The 24448-nt window shown below is 38.5% G+C and overlaps 1 protein-coding gene across 1 annotated transcript; it reads right to left on the minus strand.

Annotated features, from left to right (window-relative positions):
• Window positions 1-12831: 12831 nt before the first annotated feature.
• On the minus strand, window positions 12832-24224 carry LOC145777587 (uncharacterized). The gene is made up of 5 exons (XM_082589005.1): window positions 24206-24224; window positions 20226-20335; window positions 17872-18052; window positions 15846-16025; window positions 12832-14193 (listed from the first exon to the last, which is right to left on the minus strand). The coding sequence occupies exons 2-5, from the start codon at window positions 20316-20318 to the stop codon at window positions 13622-13624; spliced, it is 1026 nt and encodes a 341-aa protein (XP_082445131.1). The 5' UTR covers window positions 20319-20335; window positions 24206-24224; the 3' UTR covers window positions 12832-13621.
• Window positions 24225-24448: the final 224 nt, after the last annotated feature.

Raw genomic sequence — 24448 nt, forward strand, 5'->3', positions numbered from 1 at the left:
TCCAAGAATAAGGTGTGGAGTGGCTATAGCCTGCACAACATCACTTATAGGGTAATCATGGATGTCCTCATCCTTTGGCCATCTCCATGTTGATCCTGATATGTTGGCTTTGGAATAACATTTGACAGTTACTCTCTCTTCACTTGCAATCAAAACTTGTCAATGACATTTGCAGCGAGTAACCAACAATTGTTAGAACAAACATCTTTGATATTTCCCTGACTTAAAACATGGTCTTCATTAACGAATCGCAATTATAATTGGAATTTTTTTAAGGGGACACCTCTAATGAAATCTCAACATTTGCTGATGGCTGAGAAGCTTGCCTCAGATAAGCTAACTATTGTAGGAACCCCCACATACCATATATTTCTGAAAAGGGCATGAAAAGACGCCTCTGAATATGCAAGTCTCATGAAATAAAAGTTTAATTTGATGCAATGAGCTTCCTTCAAACACAGACAATATTTCAATAATTATTTTTTGACATGCTAATACAAAATACTGTTTCTCACTACCAGCACCATATAGCAACAAGAAATGTTATGAAGTGCTAGATCTACCTTATATGCAAATAGCTTACCTATGAGAGCTTTTTTCTCTAAAATGTCACTTTCCTAAAAAAGAAAAATTGAAAGTTACTCGTGTGCGAAAATATTTATACACATTTTTTTCAATAAAATGGTCAAGAAATGAAATTTAAAAAAGGCTCTCATAGGTTGATCTGGGTTGATGCAATACCATTGTACCAGCATGCACTAGCGTACGCATGGGGGGGGGGCATGCCCCCCCCCCTAAAAATGTTTTAGTAGTTAACGACGTAGATTAAGACATTTAATATGTTTTGGATTGCACTGTCAAAGCAATTAACAATGTTTTTATTTTTTCCCAATCTGAGGAACTATACGGTGAAGCCATTACTATACCGAGATTAGCTCGCTTTCAAAAACAGAGAAGTAATGTACCAGCTGACACTCCTTCTGAATACTACCTCAGAAGCGTATTGCAATTGCGAGAACGATTCAGCTCTCAAACAACTATTGCATTTTCACTTCATCTCTGCTACCGAAATATTGTTCAAGTCGACCATTTAAAGCCATTGAAAAAAAAAAACGTTAGCACGTACAGCTCTTTTCTTTCATGTGGAAAAGATTCGGTCAAAGTAGAATATTTGAGATGGCAAATCCATTGGCGAAACAGTTCATGTAGCCTATACCTGATAAAGTTATTGATGCTCTCAAAGCCGCAGTGGACCTAAAAACGTTCCCCAACATCGCAACGTTGCTACAGATATTTGCAACTATACCAGTAACAACAGCTACGAGTGAGAGATCTTTCAGTATTCTAAAGTAGCCGACATAAATAATTATTTGAGATCTACAGTGGGAGAAGAACGTCTCAACGGACTGGCATTATTGTACGTTCATCGGGAGTTAGAGCTAAACTATGATGACGTAATAACAGAGTTTAGCAATAACAATCCACGATTGGACTTTGTCTAAAATTACTTATTTGATTATGTACGTTGCGTTTATCACCTTCGTGCAAACGCATTAGCCTAGATTCCGGGTTTCGTTTCTAATCAGGTGAATTTAGTCCTAGCACTCCGGCTTATCATTATTTTGCTCTCACCATTATTGATGGACGATAAATAAAAACACTACTATCTTTTTCGTTTTATAGCCTACGTAAGATTTCATGCAAACCGTTTTGCGTCTATTGTAATTCAAGTTTGTTTATTGTCTGGTAGGTCTATGGGCCACCATAAATAATTAAATATCCAAAGTAACTTTTATAGGTAATCTAGTCAATATAATCTCGCATGCCAAAAACGTATTACATTTATCGAAATTTAGGTGTATCAAAGCTTGAAATAGGCCAGTAATATGATATGAAATTTCATGGGTACCGGTAGGCTACGCTTGGAGAGAAACCAGAGTTGAAAGCAACATTTTTTGAGAATCTTAATCAAAGTTTTCAATTGTCCATTAAATGATTTATTAGCTTTACATACTCTTAGTCTCTTACTGAGCGTGTTTTTTCAGCGTTATTGTGTAGTGTAAATATGTTATTGTTTGAGAGTGGTTTAGGGCAGTGAAGAGCAACGTGGTCCAGGTGGACCACAAGTGGTCCACAGAGAATTTTCGGTGGTCCACAGATAAAATAATTCAAGACACACACGCTTTCGGTAAAGTTATTTCCATATTGTTATAAAAAAAAATCTATCTTAGTGATATTTTCGAAGCTATCAATCAACTTAATCTGACAATATAAGAAAGAAAATCAGACTTAGTGAAAACCATCCAGAAAATAAAGGGCTTCGTGAATAAAAATTCAAAGAAAATGAAGGTGTGTACCAGCAAACATCTATAGGATTGGCCCATGATAACAGAGAAGGATCCACAGAGGATACAAACTGATATGAATGAATCAACAAGTGAATAAAATTATGAATAAGTTGATGTATTGGAAAAATCTGTTTCAAAAGAAAAACACATTTTTATTCAAGAATTTAGAAATCAGTAATCCTTCAGAAAATTGTATAAACGCTTGTTACCACCATTTAGAAAGTCTCCATGAAGACTGTCAGAGACGGTTTAAAGACATTCTGGAAAAAGATATCCCAGAATGGGTTCTTGATCTTTCAAACTTTGAACCAAATGAAAATATTGATCCAAAAATATGTGAAGAGCTGTTAGACAAGAAAGAAAATGTTCAGCTTACTACAAAAATAAAAATAGAAGGTGTTTTTGGTTATACTGAAATAATGAACTCCAATCCATAAATTTACGAAATTGTACAATCTTTCATCATATCCTTTCCAACAACATGGCTAGTTGAGGCTGGATTTTCTGTGATTAATAACATTTTTTGTAAAAAAAGAAACCGACTTGATATTAATAAGCGTGGTACAGTAAGATTAAAATTGAATCAAACTTTTACTTGTAATTATGACTTAATGTGTGACAAACATCAAGAATAAGGCAGTCACTGACGTAAAATTTTATGATATTTGGTCAATTGTTACTTATAATTGTTTGGTTAAATTTATTACTTATAAATATGTTGTTTTTCTAAACTTAAGCCACAATTATAAATCTGATATAAAAAAAAGGCTATGGTCCACAGATATTTCTAAAAAAATTGTATGGTCCACAGTCACAAAAAGGTTGCTCATCACTGGTTTAGGGTAGGCCTTCTTTTTCGTTCTATTGTTCAGAGTGCGGTAATTTTTGATTAAAGTTAAAATTGCATTCGATATTTAAACTTTCACACAGTAGTTCGATTTATGTTTTAATTAATGTTATGACGTTGCCTATCATGATCGAACTATTATGGTTTTTACTAGGAGCGGTACATTACGGGACGCGCAACTCCGCTGTTCCTTCAACATTAGAAGGGTCAATTGCCAATTTGACATTTTTTACGCTTTACTGCAGGCTTGCTTTCAACTAAAAACCTTAAATTACTTTAAAACCAACTTAACTCTTCTTATATAACCCATAAAAAGTAAAATATTTTGTAAATTAGAAAAAAACGTAACCCTTCTAGTGTTGTGGATAAGCCAAAAGCGGATGAAGTTTCGCATCCCTAGTTTTTACTTCTCCGTTTAGGCCTATTATCATGCTTTTCATATTCAGAATCGGTATCTGTACAGTGACATACGCAGCAGTGGCGTACCGTGACCACTTTGACAGGGTGTTCAGTGACGGCAAAGCAACAGCGGGGCCTGCGGGGGGTCTGGGAGGCCTCCCCCAGAAAAATTTTAAAATTAACATTGAATTTGGTGCGTTCTGAGAGCATTTTCAGCACAAATTCTGAACATGAACAGAACTGACAAAACTAATGTTGTCGGAATGGAGAAGAATACAAAATAGATATTTATTTGACAGCGCCTATTGAATGAAAGACTTAATAATATCAAACATTAAGTTGCATTTCTAAAGTCACATACTTCAGTTCAGTTTTTATTTCCGATCATCAAAACGAACAATATTACTTGCCATAACACAGCAGGAGTCTGAAAAAACGCGAAAGTTAAAGCGTGCTCGAGATGGAAATGATTTACTTCATGCAAGGATTAGGCACGGTCGCAACACCTTGAGAAATGTACAAGCGAATTAAAAACAAACAGGTGAAAGTTGAAACAAAAAACAATAGCAAAGCAACTCGTTAATAAACAAGAAAAGAAAGTCGATTGCTATGTAAATTACAAAACGAATAGATGTGTTGTTTTAGAATGGTGCATCAATGATATTGGCTGTTGCCATAAGCTTTGTTGCAGATTCAGACAAGCTAGTCCTAATTTACTGGCACTTGGTGCATAAAAAACATTTTATCTTATCTTGTTTCCAACTCTGATCACCTCAAACTCTAATCCAACAAGCTAAAACTTGCTATTGCCTGGGATTCCCCCAATGACGTGCCAAGGTGTTCAGATCAGCGAGTGAACAGCCTGGCTGAACTAAAACCATTGCTGTTTTCCCTGCCTTGTGACGTCATTTTTCTTAATTGTTTATTTTAAAGGCATACTCAATGAAATTTTCAAACGGGAATTAAGCATTAAAATGAGTAAACTGAACATTCAAGAATACATTTCAAAAAAAAATTACCGAATAAAATTTGTTTTCAATGGCGCTGGCAAGGCCCAAAGTCCAATGTTTCATTTTTTTCATTTTTTTTCAAAATGACCAAAAAGTGCAAACACAGCTCGAGAATACGTAATAAAAGACAGCAATAACAAAAGCCACGTTACAACATCTGATGTTTTAACATCAGATCTGAGGTTTTGAGCAAACTGTCTGATGTTTTGACGTTGAAATCTGATGTTTTGATGTAACCTAGGCTACACACATACATAGCCTACAGTTAAATCGCCGGCAGTAACAACTGTTGCGTGATCAGCTGATTGCTCGTCTTTTATTACGTAGACAGTACAGTCGCACGCTTCGCTGCTCAGGCCCATTCTGGTTTTGAAAGCTCTGACAAAAGTAGGCCTACGCGCAGAATGCTGATCAGACCGCAATGGGGCAAAATTTTACTGAAAATCGTTTTATGGTAGCAAGTTAAACACAAAGAACGTGGAAAATCGCCAAGTCAGGTTTTTCCTTTAGTATCCCTTTAAATAGCATTCACCAAGCTGTCAGTGCACGGTAGGCACTTTAACATGCAGATATCCAATCCAGCACGAACCAATCAGAAGTTACGCTTTTCATGACGTCATCAAGATTGCGTTTAGGAAGAATAAAGGAAAAACGCAAATTCTAGCTAAATTAAATCATCGCTTTGCCATCGGTTGGCTTGGCGCATTGGGTTAGGGCGGTAGTAGTCATTACAATGACGTGGGCTTGATTCCCACCTCTGCCATAGCTCTTTTTTCTTCTGTAATTACCAAACAAAGTTCAAAGTAATTATTAATTCTCTGGCTGAACGCTGGAATGGTCACAATAGCAGATAAAGTAGCATCTCATTGGTTCGTGGTTGGATTGGATACGCGCGTGGATTATTAGAAATCTGCTTGTTAAAGTGCCCACCTCAGTGCACACCCAGCTTAAAGGTATGACCGAAAAAAATTAAAGGCAATGACCTCAAACGTTGGAGTATTAAAATTAGAAGGGGACAAGTTTTGCAATTGAAAAGAAGGCAATCAGCATGCAGCAAGATGTTAGAATATCGACAACCGAAGGAAATTTTTATTTTTTCTGGATTTCTTGGGGTGTTCAGTGAACACAGATCAGTTGTTTTTATTTCTGACCATCATATCAAAACAATACACGTCAGCATAGCAAAGGTCGAGAAAAGGGTAGAAGCGACAAAACGCGAACGTTAAAACGTGCTTGAGACCGAAGTAAGTTATTGAGTTGAAAGAAATTTGGCACGGTCGCAACACCTTCAGAAAAATTTAAGATATAAAGGGAAAACAAAAAATAAAACGTTACAAAACAAAAATAACATATATTTAGGCTATAGCTTTATTAGCCCACATAGCTTTAGCTGATATATTTAAGATTTGTATGGACAGTTGCTATGAAGATCGGCCATGGTGCGTTATCAAGAGTGCTGATGGTCGTAAGGGGAACACGTCTTGATGCGTTTAGCTCATGGCAAAGAAGAGCAAGGCAGGCAAAGAAAACCCCACAAAGAAATCCTACCACGGGCAAAGCCATTTCAAGCGCAACGCACCATAGGCCTTGCACGACTCACAAAATAGATAGTGTTGTATTTCCAGACGTTTAATATAAAATAAACAATAATAATTGTAGCGATAGCCAACCAAGTCAGAAAATCATTTACCTCTTGTTACTTACTAATAATAATAATGTTATGGTTTTATTTATTGTCGCTCTACAACAGCTAAGGTCTTTTAGCGACAGGGCTCATTTTTAATTTGTATCAGGTTTACGATGTTATCACATTATTACCCGACTCATTCTCACTGCGCTATGCAGGATAGAACACAATCGGTACCGTTTTTAAAGTCTTCGGTTTGACCCGACCTGGAATCGATCTCAGATCTACCAGTACCAGAGCCGAAGGCGAAACCACTCGGCCACTGAGCTGGTTTGTTACTTACTGATAATAATAATAACAATGTTATGGTTTTATTTATTGTCGCTCTACAACAGCTAAGGTCTTTTAGCGACAGGGCTCATTTTTAATTTATATCAGGTTTACGATGTTGTCACATTATTACCCGACTCATTCTCACTGCGCTATGCAGGATAGAACACAATCGGTACCGTTTTTAAAGTCTTCGGTTTGACCCGACCTGGAATCGATCTCAGATCTACCAGCACCAGAGCCGAAGGCGAAACCACTCGGCCACTGAGCTGGTTTGTTACTTACTAATAATGTTATGGTTTTATTTATTGTCGCTCTACAACAGCTAAGGTCTTTTAGCGACAGGGCTCATTTTCAATTTATATCAGGTTTACGATGTTATCACATTATTACCCGACTCACTCTCACTGCGCTATGCAGGATAGAACACAATCGGTACCGTTTTTAAAGTCTTCGGTTTGACCCGACCTGGAATCGATCTCAGATCTACCAGCACCAGAGCCGAAGGCGAAACCACTCGGCCACTGAGCTGGTTTGTTACTTACTGACTTATGTGCACAAAAACAACTCAATATATATCAAGAAAGAAACGCAAAACAATCAACTAAGGAACGTGGTACAGAACGCTTAATTGATTACAAGCGTTGTGCGGTGGTAATCAATTCCAACGTCTGTACCAGAAAACGCTAAATGTTATTATGTAGTGAGGCAGGTCACAAGTTACATAAAATCAACGTAAATAAAATGACGACTATAACAGATAGGCTATAACTTGACGACATGAAAACAATGACAAAAACAAATAAAACAAACTAGCAAAAAAATCATCATCATCTTGCGGAAATTCAATTATACCCAGAGAAGTTATGTCTTGAAGATATCAAGCGTGCTTTGATAAAAGTTGCGTTGATAAAGAGATAATTTTAGACCATAGTCAGCTAAACTCGTCACCTCCATACTGATCCAACGTTAGCAAACGTTGAATTAATGCAAAAACGACAGGCATCGCCAGCTGGGATGTAGTAGTGGCATGTCACAGTAATATGATAAATTTGGGTTACCGTATGTTTTACACGCCCTATATGGACATTTGTGATAGATCTGTTACGTTTCAAATTATCGCAATTTATTTTACTGTAAAAGCATTCATAAGTTTTAATTTTGAAGAATAAGATATTTCATAAATGATGTTTATATATGCTACAGTCATCCTAAGTTCAAACGTAACAAATCTGTTGACTTCGTCCATCATGCAACTGTTTTTTTGACCTCAAAACTTTTGTTTTGTTAGATTTGTTATCAATAAAGTTTTATTTTCATAGGTGCAAAATGAATGCATGATCTTTTTATGGAAAAAATCGGTATACAAGACCAGTTGGTGGAAAAAGAAAAGATGAATGTTTTGATATTTTGGAGTCTGACACTAAGAATGTTCCAGTAGTAGACCCTTCTACCTTTGTTGATGTGCCAGATGACAGCTTTAGTGATTCAGGTAAGTTTCATACAAATAAACACTATCAGTGAACACGTATAATGGCTGGCCTTCCATATAACCAAGCATTAACTCAGTTTTAGTGGACTTTGTCACAAAAGAAACTTACATGTACTGCAAAAAAAATCCATTCCATATTATAATGATAACCAGAGACCCACACGGCGATGACAACTAAAAATATAAATCATACCTCTCTACTATCAAACTGATGTGTTTGATATATACTCTGATGGTAAAAAGGACTCTCCACCATGCTCTCTTGAGCCACATTGAGTTTTGTATTTGTTTGAAAATGTCTCACTTATTTCTCAATCCCACAATAGGTAATGTTTGTACAATGCATAATTGCATATGTAGCCTATGTCAAATTCGTAAATGGAAAATAATAGTGATTCTTGTCATTTACTTTTATACTGCAGCTTTGTAGTATTTTTCCTTACTCTTTTACAACTTGTTATTTTTAGATAAAGGCATAATGGAATCCATCAATCCACCACCAAGGACAACCAAACCACCCTGTTCAATTTGGAGCTGTGTAAGAAAAAGTCCTTCCATGAGAAACACCCCTTCGATGACCACTGTGCGTGAACAGTCTGACCCACATTTCATCATCAGCCAATTACTTCAAACTGTTATATGATGAAGCTATTGTGGAGCAGTCCTATTTGTATTTGGTCCAGTTAGACCATAGATATCTTACATAGTATGGTCATAGATATCTTACATATGTAAGATATCTATGGTTAGACCCTTCCAAACGTCTCGGAAAAACAGCTAAGAAGTTTGCATATATATTTACAAAGAAAGGGGATTATGCAAAATGTCTGGCTGGACAAGCTGCCTATACTTTTGTTAGAAGTGTGAAGAACACCTTTGCATAGACAAAACGAAACACTGTTTTGAAATTCTACAAAAAATGAACAATTTTGAGCTGTTTGAATGAAAATAAACTAGTTGCTTGTTGCTGTTTATTGTGTGCTTTTGTTGCTAGAGCGCCTGACGTTACAGATCTGCTACGTTTCAAAATTCTGTAGGTAGTGCGAATGTGCCTGACGTAACAGATTTGCTACGTTTGAAAAAAAATTAAAGAACTCGAAAAAAAAAATTTTTAAATACAACATGTTTTGACTGGACTAAAATGTTTTCAAAAAATAGAAAAAAAAGTTTTTTTTTTAACCAAACGATAAATTTGTCCATATAGGGTTAAACCATAACAAAAAAAAAATCCAATTCGGCATGTTAGAAAAATAGATAAACAATCAGACAATAGCATGACGATCCAGTCCAAGATATTGATATAAAACAACTGGTTGGAGCACATGGCCACCACTTCACCGAAAGATGGCGATTGGTCGAAGAGGATGGAAAAACTTCTGCAGACTCTGTAGAACTTCTGTGGACAAAAAAAAAACAAGAACCAGAAGGCCAGTAGGAGTAGGCTACTTACAACCTTACTATTTTGCTAATAAATCTACACACATTGGCCTATCATTTCTGGGCAAAAAATATATATATTAGTAAGTTTGGTGCATGTAATAGGCCTACTTATAACTTATAGGATTATTTCAAGGAAGATTTAGCTTGTTCATTTTTGATTTAAAGTCTTTTACAGTTTTGCATTCATTTCTTATAGTAGGGGAAGCTTGCTCCAAACTGTTGGTCCCACTCCCATGTACCGTATTGATTGTTTGCAAGTGTTAATTCTGCAATATATCGGAATATAAGGAGAATTACTTCTTGTTGTTAGGCTACCTGATTGTTTACACATAATTATAGCCTATCATTGAATGTTGTGGAAAGTAGCTTTTTTGAATATTTACACATGAAAGTTGCAATCTCTGTATTTTTCATGTGGTTAATTGCAGGGACGTGCAGTTAGGGGAGGCAGGTGAGGCAGTGCCTCACCTGCCACCATCTGGCAAAGCAAAATTTGTATCAAAGATATGGTTATCACAGAATAAATATTATTTGTTAAAAAGTAGTAAATATTGCACGTTTTTAGGTGCTTTTATTTGTGTGAATTGCTGTAGTCGTACCCCTTTGACTCAAATTTTACGTTTCTACACCCAAACTGTGCTTCAATTTTTTCTGTTTCTGTGGCGATATTCATATCGAGCGTTCACGTGGTCAAAATCGTTGAAATACGCGAGGAGAGGCAACGCCAAGCCTTGCCTCACTTCAGATCAGAAAACTTCCATACACTGCATTATGCGTGCCTTTTTCTTTCGCTAAGTCGCCCAGCAATCATCATGAACGATTTAGCTACGATTTGAGGCTTGCCTCAAGTGTGACGTCACAGCTATGAAACCTTTTTCGTCAAGCTGGAATGCCGCATAGTACGTGGTATGTGACTTCTTGCAGTGTAAACTGTAAAGGATTAAATGTAGGCTAGTTTTGTTTTCATGACACCATGTTGAGATACAATATAATATTTGACTCTCAACTATACCCTGAATATACGCCACTGCTATATGCTTTGAATGCCTTTTGCACCGACGACAACATCGACAACCCACAACGACAACCGATGGAAATTTTCTTTTTTTCTGGATTTCTTGGGGTGTTCAGTGAAAGTGAAGGTGTTCAGTGAAAGTGTTCAAGGTGTTCAGTGAACACCCTGAATATACGCCACTGATACGCAAAGACCGCGAGAGTCTATATTTCACGAACAGATAACTTGAGATAAGCTACCTTAAACCTTGGTCAGACTATAGAGTAGCGTAAGGGAACTCTTGACAAAAAAAGTCAAATTATATCGAATGCCCCCCTCCCCACGGAACAAAATCATGCGTACGCCACTGAACGTACCCTCAATACGTGTAGTTCGTTGGGTTTAGTAAGCCAACTACGTCGTCTACGTAAGGCATTAAATGCGACGTTAAGAAATTAAGAATGTTATATCGTATCGTTTGTTTTCAATACAACATCTATCCAAATGAGTAAACTAGCCATTGCAAATTAAAACATTATCGTCAATGCAAGCTGAGTACCTATGCCAGTAACCTATCGGCTATTATTATGGGCGTTCTACATACAGGAAATTTGTAACTGCTGAAGCATGACCAAAACAACAGCTACAAATACCACAAATATATAAAACCAGAAAGGGTTTTTCTGTTGCTACTATTAGTATATTTTCAGCATATCGTATCATCGTTCTGGCATATTTTAGACGTTTGGGTCGCGTGGTAGCTTCACTAGTTCTAAAATTTAACAGGAAAAGAATTGGAATTGTGGAGAAACTTCCATATTTTTTTTTAACTTCTACTTAACTTCAAACTTCCATAATATTCAGAATCCTGATGAAATTCTCTAACTTTTCCGTCCAAAATATAATTTTCTTCAAAAATTTTTTTTTTCATTAGAGGCGTTCCCTTAATAAAAAAAAATTTACATATAATTTTTTTTCAATTTATGAAGAGGGTTCTAATGCGCTAGGGCTAGTTCCCACCCTCCCTTTGTGACTATATACCCAGTCATCTTTGACAGCCTTGGTAACTTATTTAAAGCCCTAATTACAATCTACACAAATTCATGAAAAATAGGGTAACGGACAGACACAATATCAAACTTCCATAAATCTAGTGATTTAAATTGGAGGAAAGATAATTGTATAGGCAGGGTTGCCATCGACATAGACCCAGAAATAAGGACAACCGAAAAATTAGATTAGCATTTTAAAAACGCTTTTGGACATAGGCTACTTTGTATTTATACGAGCCGTGTCATATCACATTCCATACTTTTTGCCAGAAGCAATCTGCTCTAGCAACTCCTTATTAGAAATTGCTTCATGGAACTCACGGCAGCTCAGGTATAGGTTTATCTTTACTTGTAGCTGGGATTTGACTGTCATTTCACTAAGTCTGTTCCTTTGCTTGATCCACTGCGCCGAAACAAGAGAGAACACTCTTTGGTAATGGTGTACAACTCCTGGAAGCTCGCTTTCAGAACCTTAGCATGCTCTTTATCGACTGTTCTTTGTAGTTCGTCTGTTGTCGCTCGAAAAACCCTGAACACTGGCGTTGCAATATTTTGATCTTGCAAGATTCAATTATCTCTGCCAGTTCTGGAAACAACACATTTGACTTTGCAGGAGTAACAGTGGTTTATTAAAGAGCAAGAGAGCGCCGTGGAGGAATGATACGATGATCAGTGACTCTTCTGATTTAAAGAAATCCTCCAATATTCTTGGTGGATGTTTCAGCGAAAGAAAATGCGCTTTGAGTGGTTCCCAGAGATCGATCATTCGCTCGAGTACAGCATCAAGTGTGGTCTATCGAGTCGGCGTGTGTGTTGGTAGAGTCGAGTAGTTGATATCAAGCTCCTCACAGAAATGCTTGAGCCTCAACGTTCTACCAGTTTGGATTTTGAAGTAGATACCAATCTTCAGTACGATTGTTTCTATGTCGAGTGTGAGGCGCTGTGATCCCTTCTCTGCTGCATTATGTAAATATGAGCAGGGCAGCCGACTGTAATCAGATGCAATGTTTGCTCTTTGAGACGAGAGAAGACGTTGTTTTTTCCACTATGCTGTGATCTTCCAAAATTCACTGGTGCATTATCGGCACAAAAGAATGACAGCTGTTTCATGTCTAGGCCATTCTCTTGAATAGAGGAGAGAATAAAGTTCGTGATCTGTGCCGAGATTTAGCCTGGCATCGATCGTAGGTCAAGAAGACACACTCCAACTTTGGCGTTGAAGAATTCTGATGACTAGGGGAAACTGATTAGACTAATTTTAGAATATTATGTAACACCGGATACCAGAGGAAAACGATCGAAGTTCTGTAATTGTTGAAAATAGGACAAAATAAGGACGCAAGTCGAAAATAAGGACATTTCTTAGAAATAAGGACATTTAAGTTTTCTAAGGCCTGACCGTTCAAAATAAGGACAAGTCTTACATATAAGGGCCCTGCGTCAAAATCTTCTACAAGTATGTAAAACTTCCTGGTAATAACCTCACGAGGATTTATCAATCCGAGGATAAAGATTCAAAACCGTATCTATACAGTACATGCACTTATGCCTATGAAACGAATTAATAGGTATTGCTAAAGCTATTCACAATACGGGAACAAGAGACATTAAATTGTAGAAATGGATAAACTTGATTCTAACAATAAATTGACAAAATGTGCAGTTTACAGGCGACATGTCTGCTACGTGAGATTTCTAATAACGTCGCATTTTTCTGTCCAAATGCTGTAGTGTAAAGCTTTCATGCAGCCAAAGCCGATTTTACTAAGAATTTTCCGAACTTTGAAATGCCCTTATGAGTTTTGACGCAGTTAACTTAGTCTCTGCAATGTAATGTTTAAAAAAAACACGACAATAACTTATTCACACGTTTATGCTACATGATGTTCTTGAAATGTCAAACATATAAACAATAATGGAAGTTAACAAGTGACATGTCAGGCAAGACTGAGTTTCATAATCACAAATCTGTAAAGTGTCGGATGTAACCTTTGTTATGCAATAGTTCTCCAAGTTTGTTAATTCTGTACATATACAATCAGTTAAGTTGAATTTGCTTTATTTTTTCTTCAAAGGGTCCATTTAAAGCATAGGAACACGGTAGTTGTCTGAGTTGTACAGTCTCATGTTTCGATACGCTTGTGCTGTTAATACAGCTGTCAAAAGAACCAGAGCAAAGCTGATCCAGGCCATGAAGAATGAGTATGCATACATTGGATCCAAGTCTTTAATCATTTCCATCATCATTGCTTGTTGCATCTGCTGATAGTTGTTATTGCTAGACGAGAAGTCTTCCCTTGGTGCGTATCCACTTATAGGCTTGCTGGAAGGAAAAACGTAATCCTCACTTTGCCGCTTTCCTCTGCTTTTAACACCCGAGTTTCCAGTTTCAGAAAGGTCAACGTTTTCATTGTTTTTAAGCAAAGATTTCAGATCAGACATGGAGGATTGATCGCCACCATTACCACCAGGCTGATGTTCTGGGATGCCAAACATTTCGTTCATATTCATGGTGGATCCGCCTCCTCCGGCCATCATTTCGCTCATTCCCTTGTACATCGACACATATATTTGCTGCATAAAGCGAGTGGGATTATGCACAGTTTTGCTTTGAGGAATTGTGTAGGTCAGTGATCCAGCGCCGATCACAAGTGCTAAATGAATAAAAAATAATTTCAGTTCCGTTTACTTTCATTTCTCAACACTATAGTGAAAATCAATACATGTTTAGCCTACATTATAGTTGCTGAGATTTATAAAAGCAATAAGCCAAAAAACGGAAACACAGGGCTTCCACTTGCTTATTGAGACCAAAATAAATTAGTTACACAATTGGCTCGCTTGTAGTCCTTTCAATACGTCACTAATCAATGCTGCTTCCCTTGAACAGTATAAATTATAACATCATGCTGCCAATTACGACACAACTTCAATGTAAGCTTCTCACAGCATTGAAGATCGAATTGCAACGGAATGTTTGGATTGCAGTAGTTTAGTATAATATAATAGATTGAGTTTCCCTTTTGACAACATGATTGTAACTTATTTCACAACTGTAGGCAAACCAGATAGAACGATCTGCTTCAGCGTGATGCTGCGGGTTCACTGTGGTAGCAGCGAATTTTTACTAGCTTTCGAAACAGTTCCCTAGTGATGCGCTATGACAAGTACAGTGCTGGAGTTAGAATGGATCTGCTACTATTCGGTGAGTCCGATTCGGTGAGTTCCTAACCTCTAACCCCTAATCCTAACCACTAACCCTAAAACGGCAATGATAATTAGGCTATGGTACCCGATAATTAAAAAAAAAATTGAAAAAATCATCGAATAGGGATTGGACTCACCGAAACGGGCCATTCCGAGTTAGAATAGGCTTATTGCTGTTTTGTAAGGGCTCTTATCTTCGGTTTGAGGCTGCTATCATGGTTGCTTGCTGTGTGTTGAGTTTGTTTGTTGTCAGACGTGGTTAATGAAATTTGTGGATTAAATGTGGTAATTCTTCCGTCTCGGCACGGTTGACCAATTGACCATACATAGGCTGAAAATTCTTCTTCAAGCATGACCAAATTTTAGGGGCACATTCGTGCCGAGTGAGAAGAATTGCGGCACTAAATCGACCAATTACATTAACCAGTTAACCACGTCTGATAGTACACAAACTCAACACACCGCAATCATGACACCACGACAATCTCAATGTCCCAATCATACAACGCCTACCATCACGGTGCCCTTTTGTAAGGCATGCTACAAAACTCCAGCTCGCTGATTTCAGCACGTCAGATGCCTGGTCCGAGGGATTGAGCACTGTACCAAAAATAAAGTCTCGCCTCGTTCTATTCGATGTCTCTCCTGCCTCTTCACTCCCACTTGGTTCTGAGCTTCAGAGACGGGAGTGGGCGACACTGAACCGATTAAGAACGCGAGTTGGCCGCTTCAATGCTTGCTTGACACGCTGGGGCATAAGGGACTCTGCTGCGTGTCAGTGCAGTGCGACGGAGCAAACAGCCAACCACATCATCTTTGGGAGTCCCATCTATTCCTCTCCCAATGGAATAACAGGCCTCCGCACACTTGACGATCTGACGAAAAGTTGGCTCCAAGGCCTTCCATTCGGCTGACCACAAACTTTCTGCTTCATGCGAACGACGACGACGACACCAGCCGAAGAAACCGCTACCACCACAGCAACCATCAGGTGAAAACAGGTAATTCTATCTGTACTTGTGGAATTTTAAGATTAGCCTATATGATAGGACTATACTGCGGTACCTTAGCGATAGCGAATCATTAAGAAGTTTGTTACCTGCAATGACAAAGATCATGCATCCGATTCGAGTGCAAGTATGAGCAGAATTTTTCCTTTGTTCGCTCATCGAGTCAGAACAAGCACCGAGTGTCACAAGAATAATAGCGGGAACTAATAGAATTGTTCCAACGATTAGCAGCCCAGCCGTAGCTTGGATGAAGTGATCCATTGCGTTGACTGAAAGTACAAAACGCGATCTCTTAGCAAAGTCGTTTTCTTGTTGCAGTTATAGTTTGAAATATAAACTCACTCAACTATGTTTTTCAAAAATATCTTTCATCTAGGGCCAAGGGTCTCAAACATATGGCCAGCGGGTACATTTTTACGACTTTTGAGATGAAGCAATTTCTTTTAATGTTATTTAAAGTTTTATTTCTATGCCAACACCAACGTGATATAGCAAGCCGACCCATACCCTCTTTCAGTTTCATTTATTTGTACGTCAAGTTTTGGATTGCATTGTTCGTTTATGATATCAACTTTACTTTGTTGAAACTCTGGTTCTTTCCCAATTTTTTTCTAGATCCCCCTGTGCATTGTCGGCATAGCCTATTAACTATTTTTTTTACAAAATCTTACTCTTTGCTAATATGATAAACGTAAATTTTTTCCTTACATTGAAAGAGTTTGCAGCACTAAACGCTTTCTGGTTCTATTTTTAAGAGCAAGCACTAAACATGGAAGCCCACTAGTGGATTTCGGGGGGGGGCAAGATGGTGCTCACACAGCCCTGTCAACATCGCACAGTTTAGTTTCAAAGGGATTGACACGGTGAAAAGAGCACAGTAAACACAGCCAGGTCAAAGACTTCAAAAAACAGGTCTCTACCACACCCGTGGTGGCGGGGAGCGTGATGACTTTAAGGTGGCGATGCACCCGGGGGAGGTCCATCAGCTTAAGTCGCGAGAGCCAGGCTGGGCACTTGGGCAGTCGATATACCTGTGGAAAAAGAGTGTGGATCGGAACAGTGCCGGTCTTTAGGATGTGCAAACCGTGCGATCGCATAGGGCCCGCAATTTACTCAGAAAATTCAGTTATTTTTGTCATTCCAATGGAAAAAAATCGATTCGCAAGCAAGTAGCCTTCCGGTATGTCTTTAAAATAAAGTTTGCCTTATTTTAAACGAAACTACATTAAAAGAGCGAGTTTTACCAACACCAAACATTCAAATATCTCAGCCAAGAGTTAGCAACAAGAAAACATAATGACTCAGCTTTATTTCCGAAAAATGCCAAAGAAAACATGATCTTATCCTTTTGCTATGCCACCGGACAGCACCATTCTACAGTAATATTCATACCCAATTTTTTGTTGAACATACTTTCAGATTGCATCAAATTCAAAGTTATTTTTCAAAATGTTTTGGAGGAAGCCTCCCAGAACCCACCACTGGGTGTCGCCTTCGACGAGCACGCCGTCAGGCTTCGCCCGCCGGCCGTCAAAACCCCCTCACCTTTCAAAATACCTAGCTACGCTACTGAATTGAGTCATTGTCATTGGGGGCCGCAAAGCATATTCCACACAGGGCCTGAAATACCCTAAGACCGGCACTGATCGGAAACTCTGCATGATCTGTCCACAAAGTTACAATAACGAACGGGCCAGGGAGACAGGCTTAACTTTCCGCAATGTAAAAAAGGTATTGCTCTCGGGTTAATTTACAAGTAAGTTATTCATCTGGCCCTCAGAGCAATTTGAGTTTGAGACCCTTGTTCTAGGCATTATGGACAGAGGAGAAATTTACAAACAAGATACAAGCCGTAACTAACTCGGGGCTATGCGGGTGAAAGCGATCGTAATTATTTTTGCTTTTTTTATGAAACATGTGCTGAGGATGCTAAAAACCGTGTAAACAGCAATGGTTTGAACTGAATCGCATCAGAGCTGTAGGCTTCATGCCCTTTTCCGCTTTAGGCTTCTAACGCAGTTGCTGGACGTAGCAAGTTGGCCAACAATTCAATAGCCTGGTCAGTTCAACTAGCATTGCAAACAGTAATTGCTAAGTGTAAACTATTCGACTCACATGAAATTGAGATCTTGTAGTTGATTATGGAACCTAAGGACATGCTCAATTGGAACAAGCCTGTTTCGAAGCAGAGCTTCTGGCCTCGTAACATATTCATCACATTATCATTCGCTTGTGGAGCACTTTGGTCGTTCATGGATGACACCGCCTGCATTAACTTGTCCACAGATAGACAACCCTAAAAATACTTTTACATTACCTTTCCAGCACCAGAAGCTACTTTGAGGACAGAGTTAATAACAAATATTAGGTCGTCGGCATATGACAACTCAGCAAGTAGGCTATATTTCAGCTGCTGCCAAATCAGCAAATGAGATTTACGTGTTCACGTCGGTCTTACTTGGTCATGGCTTCCTAAACTGAATTTGCTGATTTGTGACATGCCTAGAGCCTACAGATGTGAGTCTTTTATTGTGGTCGTTTGTTTAAAAAAACGTTGTTTTTTTTGTTTGTTTTTTTAAAATGAACGAATGAAAAAAGCGATCGTTTTTTGCACCAACAATCTGTCTAAAATTTAAATGTTGGAACAAAATTTGTACTTTTGCTTCTCTGAAATAATCAAGACAATAGTCATTTTTAAGTTTCATTGAGCCGGGTGAGTGTAGCTTCGTCCAGTGTTGCTGTGCCACGCATTCCATTTGGCGCCTGGTAAATGGGGCATTCAAGAATGACATGGTCAGCAATTTGTTCCTTCGTGCCGCACTCGCAGACCGATGAAAAAGCCAGACCCCACTTGTACATATTGGAATGGAAGCGACCGACTCCTGTTCGAATTGTATTGAGCTTGAGCCAAGTCGGCCGGGGCAGGTCCATACCAGGGGGCACGCCACCGGGTAAAATATAAAACCATTGAGTTTGGAATCGGTGGCACACCATGCTGTGTCCAAAGTATCTTCCATATAATGTGCTGCACTGGTGGTGTAATCGCTAAACAACTCAAGGGAAGCTGGTACAAAGTGGTGTCTTGACTTTAATCGCCGGGAGGATTCCTAAGGTGGAACAGTGAGTTTTTGCGTAGAACAAGTAGTCAAGATCTTCTGCCCGGCGAGCCAGGTGTATAATGGTTCCCTTTCCACAAAGCTCAGCAGGTTGGGTGCCTGCAAGGAGTGACAGGTATTCTATTGGAGTAGGTAGCAGGCATCCAGTCACAGTACGCAATGCGTCGTTGATTGGCCGGTCGATGAGGCAGGTGTGGGCACCAGGAAGGGGCGCAGTATTCATACCTTAACATAGACTACTGGTAAGCAGCTTACTAACTTACACCCATCGATACTAGACCATGTGGGACGAATTAGTGGTGCATTACCAGTAGTCCAGCCTAATGACGAAAGCTGTGTCTATCGCTATCGATCCTTTCTACACTACGCCGCCAAAAAACATTTTGTTGATTGGATAGCCATAATGGCGAGTGTGAAGGGTACACCTCACTGGTCTATAGCGAATACTGTCTTCGGCCTGGGATAACATCCAGGTAGCTGTATCGCTCTTTTTCTATTAAATGATGCTATAGAGCAGGGGTGGGCAAAGTTGTTCAAAGAAAGAGCCGCTCGCGAATAAACCATAAACACCAGCGAGCCGCAAAATCAGTTGACATAACATAACAGCAATAAAAACACAATGATTGTTTATCCATATGAGTTTTGTACTTGACTCACTAATCTCTGAAAATTTGGACGATAAGTTGTTAATGCTGTGCGAATTAATTCTTCCAAGTGTTAATTTGTCAAGGTTGCACAATGTTTTGATTTTACAAAGTTATAAATTCTTGTAAAAATGAATAGGTAAGTTCCGGTACTACTTCTAAGCTTCAAGTAATCGCTGCTTAGCGACTTTACTAAACCTCCAATTGTTGCTGACTGAACGCAAAATGAGCCAGAAGCACAATGTTGCTTTTGCAACGTCACAATTCCATTGCGTATCAATGGCTACAGTAAACTTTTTGATCTTTGTGTTGTATTGGCCGCAAAGTAGATTTTGAAGACAGTGTAGGCTAAGTCACAAATTTTTATTAATACGAACCGATTTTTGCGCCCCTATCAATGTGGCACCCGTGGCTCGAGCCATACCTGCTACAGGCTACCCTAGGTACGCCACTGCTTGGTTGACAGTCTGAGATAATATATTTATAGGAAAAAATCTTAATTTTTTTGTAATATTACGATTCAATACAAGAGCCACAAAATTTATGTTGAAGAGGCGCATGCGGCTCGCGAGCCGCAGTTTGCCCACCGTTGCATAGAGTATAGAGCATTTGAATGCTGCCATTGCCAAGGTGGTTCCGCTAAGATAGGTTACACTTCACCAAGCAGCAAAGAAGTAGGGATAAAAACAACAAAAGTCTTGCAACTTACCCGCATCCAACCGGATGTCGCCATTGCTGCGATGACAAAGACCAAGCCCAAGGTTCCACAAACGACTGCACTTGCTTGAAGAATTTTAGCCATTTTTCAAATAAAACGTGCTGAAAGTAATAGAATTCTAAATGTCGATTGTTAATTGCAAAATGAAATGATCTTTACGTTTTGGTCTCTCCAAATCGTAATAAATGGAGAAGAAAAAACATAACACACGTGTGCTTCACGTAGTGGATGTGGTAGTTGACATTAGTGAACTTTTGGTCTTTCGTTACCATCCTTGTTGTGCGAATTATTTGTGTTTGTTGTCTTTTGTATAATTATGTTTTTTTTGCTAACAAAACAAACAAACTGAACGGAAAAAACATGGTTGCGAACTTGGCAAACACAGGACACGAGCAGTGCCGGATTAACCATTAGGCAAAGTAGACACGTGCCTACAGGCCAGTCAAAAATCCAGGCCACTTTAAAATCAGTAGAAATTTAGTCATGTTTTCAAAATAATTATTTTCCAATGGCTACGAATTGCTCGGGGGAACGCTCGCTTCACAACTGAAACGAATTAAAGACGTTAAACGATCAACAATGTGTCAACATCGTCTTGGCACACTGGCACTTTTGTGTATTGAAAGCGATCTACTCCGTAAGATTGACCTCCAAAAACTAGTTAACGCGTTTTCAATCGCAAAAAAGCGCAAAGAACTGTTATTTAGTTAGGCCATGGGAACCTGAAGATACGGCCTGATTTGTCACATTTTGCAGAAATTTCCAGATTTTGCTAACTTTGGGGGAATGTTTGAATAAATTTTTCTAAAAATTATATTTTTACGCTTTCTTTGCTGTTTTACCCAGATGACACAATAGGTTTAACATCCTCACGTGTTGAAAAACAAAGAAAATTTGATTTCAAAGATTTTAGTCAGACTGTTAATTTTTCAACAACAGTCTGATTTAGCGTTTTTCAACTTACTTTTTCTCACTTGCTGTTGCTTTTCCAAGACAACAAAAAGCTTTTATATCATTAGGAAACAGCAAAAAGTAAAAAAATCTTAGAAAATGTCAGTCAAACACTAGCAGTACGGTAGCTGTAATCAAAATGTGACAAATCATGCCGTATCTCCAGGTTGCCATGGTTAGGCATATAACCAAGTTTTTGCACGGTACCCTGTGTTATAGTTGCAACAACGATTTTGCAACACTGTTAATTCTAATTTTTTGGTTGGCAACCCTGATTTTCGGGCCACTTATAAAATGTGCCTACAGGCCAGCAGACCCTTAATCCGGCACTGGACACGAGATGACATCACGTGACAATGCTTTAAAATAAATTACGTATGTTTAAGTAACAAGACTACTTTTTATTCTAATCATTTGGAGCATTGTTAAGTTTGTTGCAATGTTGGAAAAGCGTGGCGTTAAATACGATTTCAAACATTGCATAAGGTCAAATGAGATTGAAATAAAATATAGGCTACGCCAAAGTCAGAATTAACTGCACTAATTTTTTTAAAACAATATGATTCATCGTTTCTCTGCTGTTGACGACTAAACCAGCGACGTAAAAGCAGTCACGGACGATTGAAATAATTACGGCCTCGAAAAGTATTTATCTTACCGTCATATAAAGCAAACTTCACTGAGACTTTATCAAGCTAAGAATAGTGAACCAGTCAATTGATATCTCAATAAGCAACATAATTATCTCATAGTTGAGAAGGAGCGATCATCCTGGCGACAGTGAGCTTAGTCGTTTCCTTTCCACAAAGGTAAGGATTCAATTGACTGACAAAAGCAGCGGTTGAGAACTATGTGCCATTAATTAATTGTGCGATACCGAATACCGGTTACCGATACCGGTTAAAAAAAAAAAAAAAAAAAAAAATACCGATGAGCCCAGCCTCATGGGCGAAACACGTGTCTATCGCTGTCAATTCCTGTTACACTCGACTGCCGAGAAACACATTTATCTTATAAGATAAATGATACATCATAAGATGTCATCCAATTTGTGAGCAAATTGTCACTCAATTTAATAAAAATGCATTGCCACACAATCTAAAGTCTGCAAGCAGAACCTGCATGATTTCGTTCATGATTTAGCTCGTGTGAAATTAATGAGCTGAAAAAGTTTTACTGGTTTGGATCCTAACCAAATAAGCTACAATGAGAAGAACCCAACTTGCCGATAAGTAGGCTACGACAAAGACGGTTTCGACATGAACGGTACATAGGCGTAGCTAGGGGGGGGGGGGGCGAAAGGGGCCATGTCCCCCCAAATTTTCCAAGTTTGGATTCTGAAGTTGAGCCCTTTGTTGAAAATGTAATAAAGTTATAGGAATTTATAACGTCTTCCAAGATATCTGGCTATTAACACCCCCAAGGACACTTGTTTCAGACACACAGAAAGACACCAATAAATTTCGCAAATCGTAAATCGTGCAAAATTTACGCGACTTACGTTTCTTTGAACTAATTTGTGGAAGCAATTGCAGAATGGCTACTCTGTTGGGTTTTTGTGTAGTTATTGAGTTTTTGTGTAGCTGAGTTGTTGGTGTTCTCCAATTTAGCCGCAGTTTTTGCCCGTTCGTGTGTAAGAGCTACCTTTAATAAGTTAACAGCTGTTTATCTGCTAATAAATTTCATACAAATATTACCCTAAAAGTGTTTCCAGAAAGCGTTACAATCCATTATTTGAGTGTAATTTTTCAAAAATTTTCCGGGGGAGCATGCCCCCGGAACCCCCTACAATACGGTACGCCACTGGAACGGTAGCGTACCGAAACAATTTCGCTGCATTGGAATCCTGCAATATGACAAAATTCCTTCATGACGTTGTCTATAATGACACAACAGCATTGCTATAAAAAAATTATTTGACCTTGGTTTGACGAGTCAGGGGACAAACCTTCAGATATATAATTATATTGGGTACTGCATGACGTTTGATTTTAATAACACTAGTAAAAGTTTGCACTTCCTTTGTGATTAATTTTATAGACCTGCCCAAACATTTTTCTTATGCTGGCAGTTTGTGGCGTATATTGCTGACGCATAGGCTGGTTGAGCTCTTTGCAAAAAAAACTTTTTACAGCGCCATAACCAGGCGGTAAATTCTACAAGGGTATCTCCGTATCTGTGATCCTAAAAAAAACTAGTGCATCTTTTCATTTAAGTCCTTTCATATTTTATTAACAATTCTGTAAATCCCGGCATACGGTTGAGAATTGAGATGAACGGATGTTACAATCAGTGAAGTGCACTACAGCTCGATGATCACAGAAAAAGATTTATTTAATCATTCCTCTTACTGCTGGTCATTCTCTATAAGTTCAAGTAGCCACATATATGCTAAAAGTCATCTACAGGCCTATCATAACCTAATACCTATGAATATGATGGTTTTTTATGAAGTATAGAAGAAAAAGGTGTCGAATAGGCTACCATTAGCCTAGCTCTGCAGTTTACAACTATTTGAAACAACACTTTCAAAGAGTTCTAATCAAAGCACGATCTAGATTCTAGATACCAGAGTCTAGATAATAATTCTTTGTCAAAGCAAAAGATTAACAAAATTGTTTCGAACAGGCTTAGTCCAACATAACCTGCATTTCTCAGCTGAAGGCCAACAAATTCCGTTACAGTTCACTTGCGAAAGTATGAGGATAAGCATCGAACTTTGACCAATGCTTAAAAAACGGTTACGTTCAGCAGATCAAAGCAACACGTCGACAATGTGATATTCTACTGCGGCGATTTCAAACTGAGCTGTCAAACTAGCAAAGCCAAAGTTAAGATTATAATAAGCACAAGCTCCAATAGCAAAAGCCAAACTATCTCTTTATTACTGTGCTCCCGATGAAAAAGTAACTCCGAGAATTGCTCAGAATCAACACAACATCGCCTCAACGTCAAGTGAAAGCTATTTCAACTGAGAAATACATACAACAGCACACAAAAAATACTTTTGCGAAGCTCACCTACAAAATCAATAAAGCTGGCTGATCTCTTCTGTCGAGCGTCAGTACTCACTACTCAGTTGTGCTGGGAGCAACACTGCGCTCTATCAATACCAGATATCAAGAAACACGTTAAAGAAAAACCTCTCTGCTCTTTCTTGAAAATCTTTCTCTTTTAATTCAGCCTAGCTAAATGCGGGATGTTTCCGTTTTCCATGTTGAATCAATGTCGCGTAACATCAAGGAGATTAAAATATCAGTGAA

This window comes from Aplidium turbinatum, chromosome 9, assembly GCF_918807975.1.
Source record: "Aplidium turbinatum chromosome 9, kaAplTurb1.1, whole genome shotgun sequence".
Taxonomy (NCBI): Eukaryota; Metazoa; Chordata; class Ascidiacea; order Aplousobranchia; family Polyclinidae; genus Aplidium; species Aplidium turbinatum.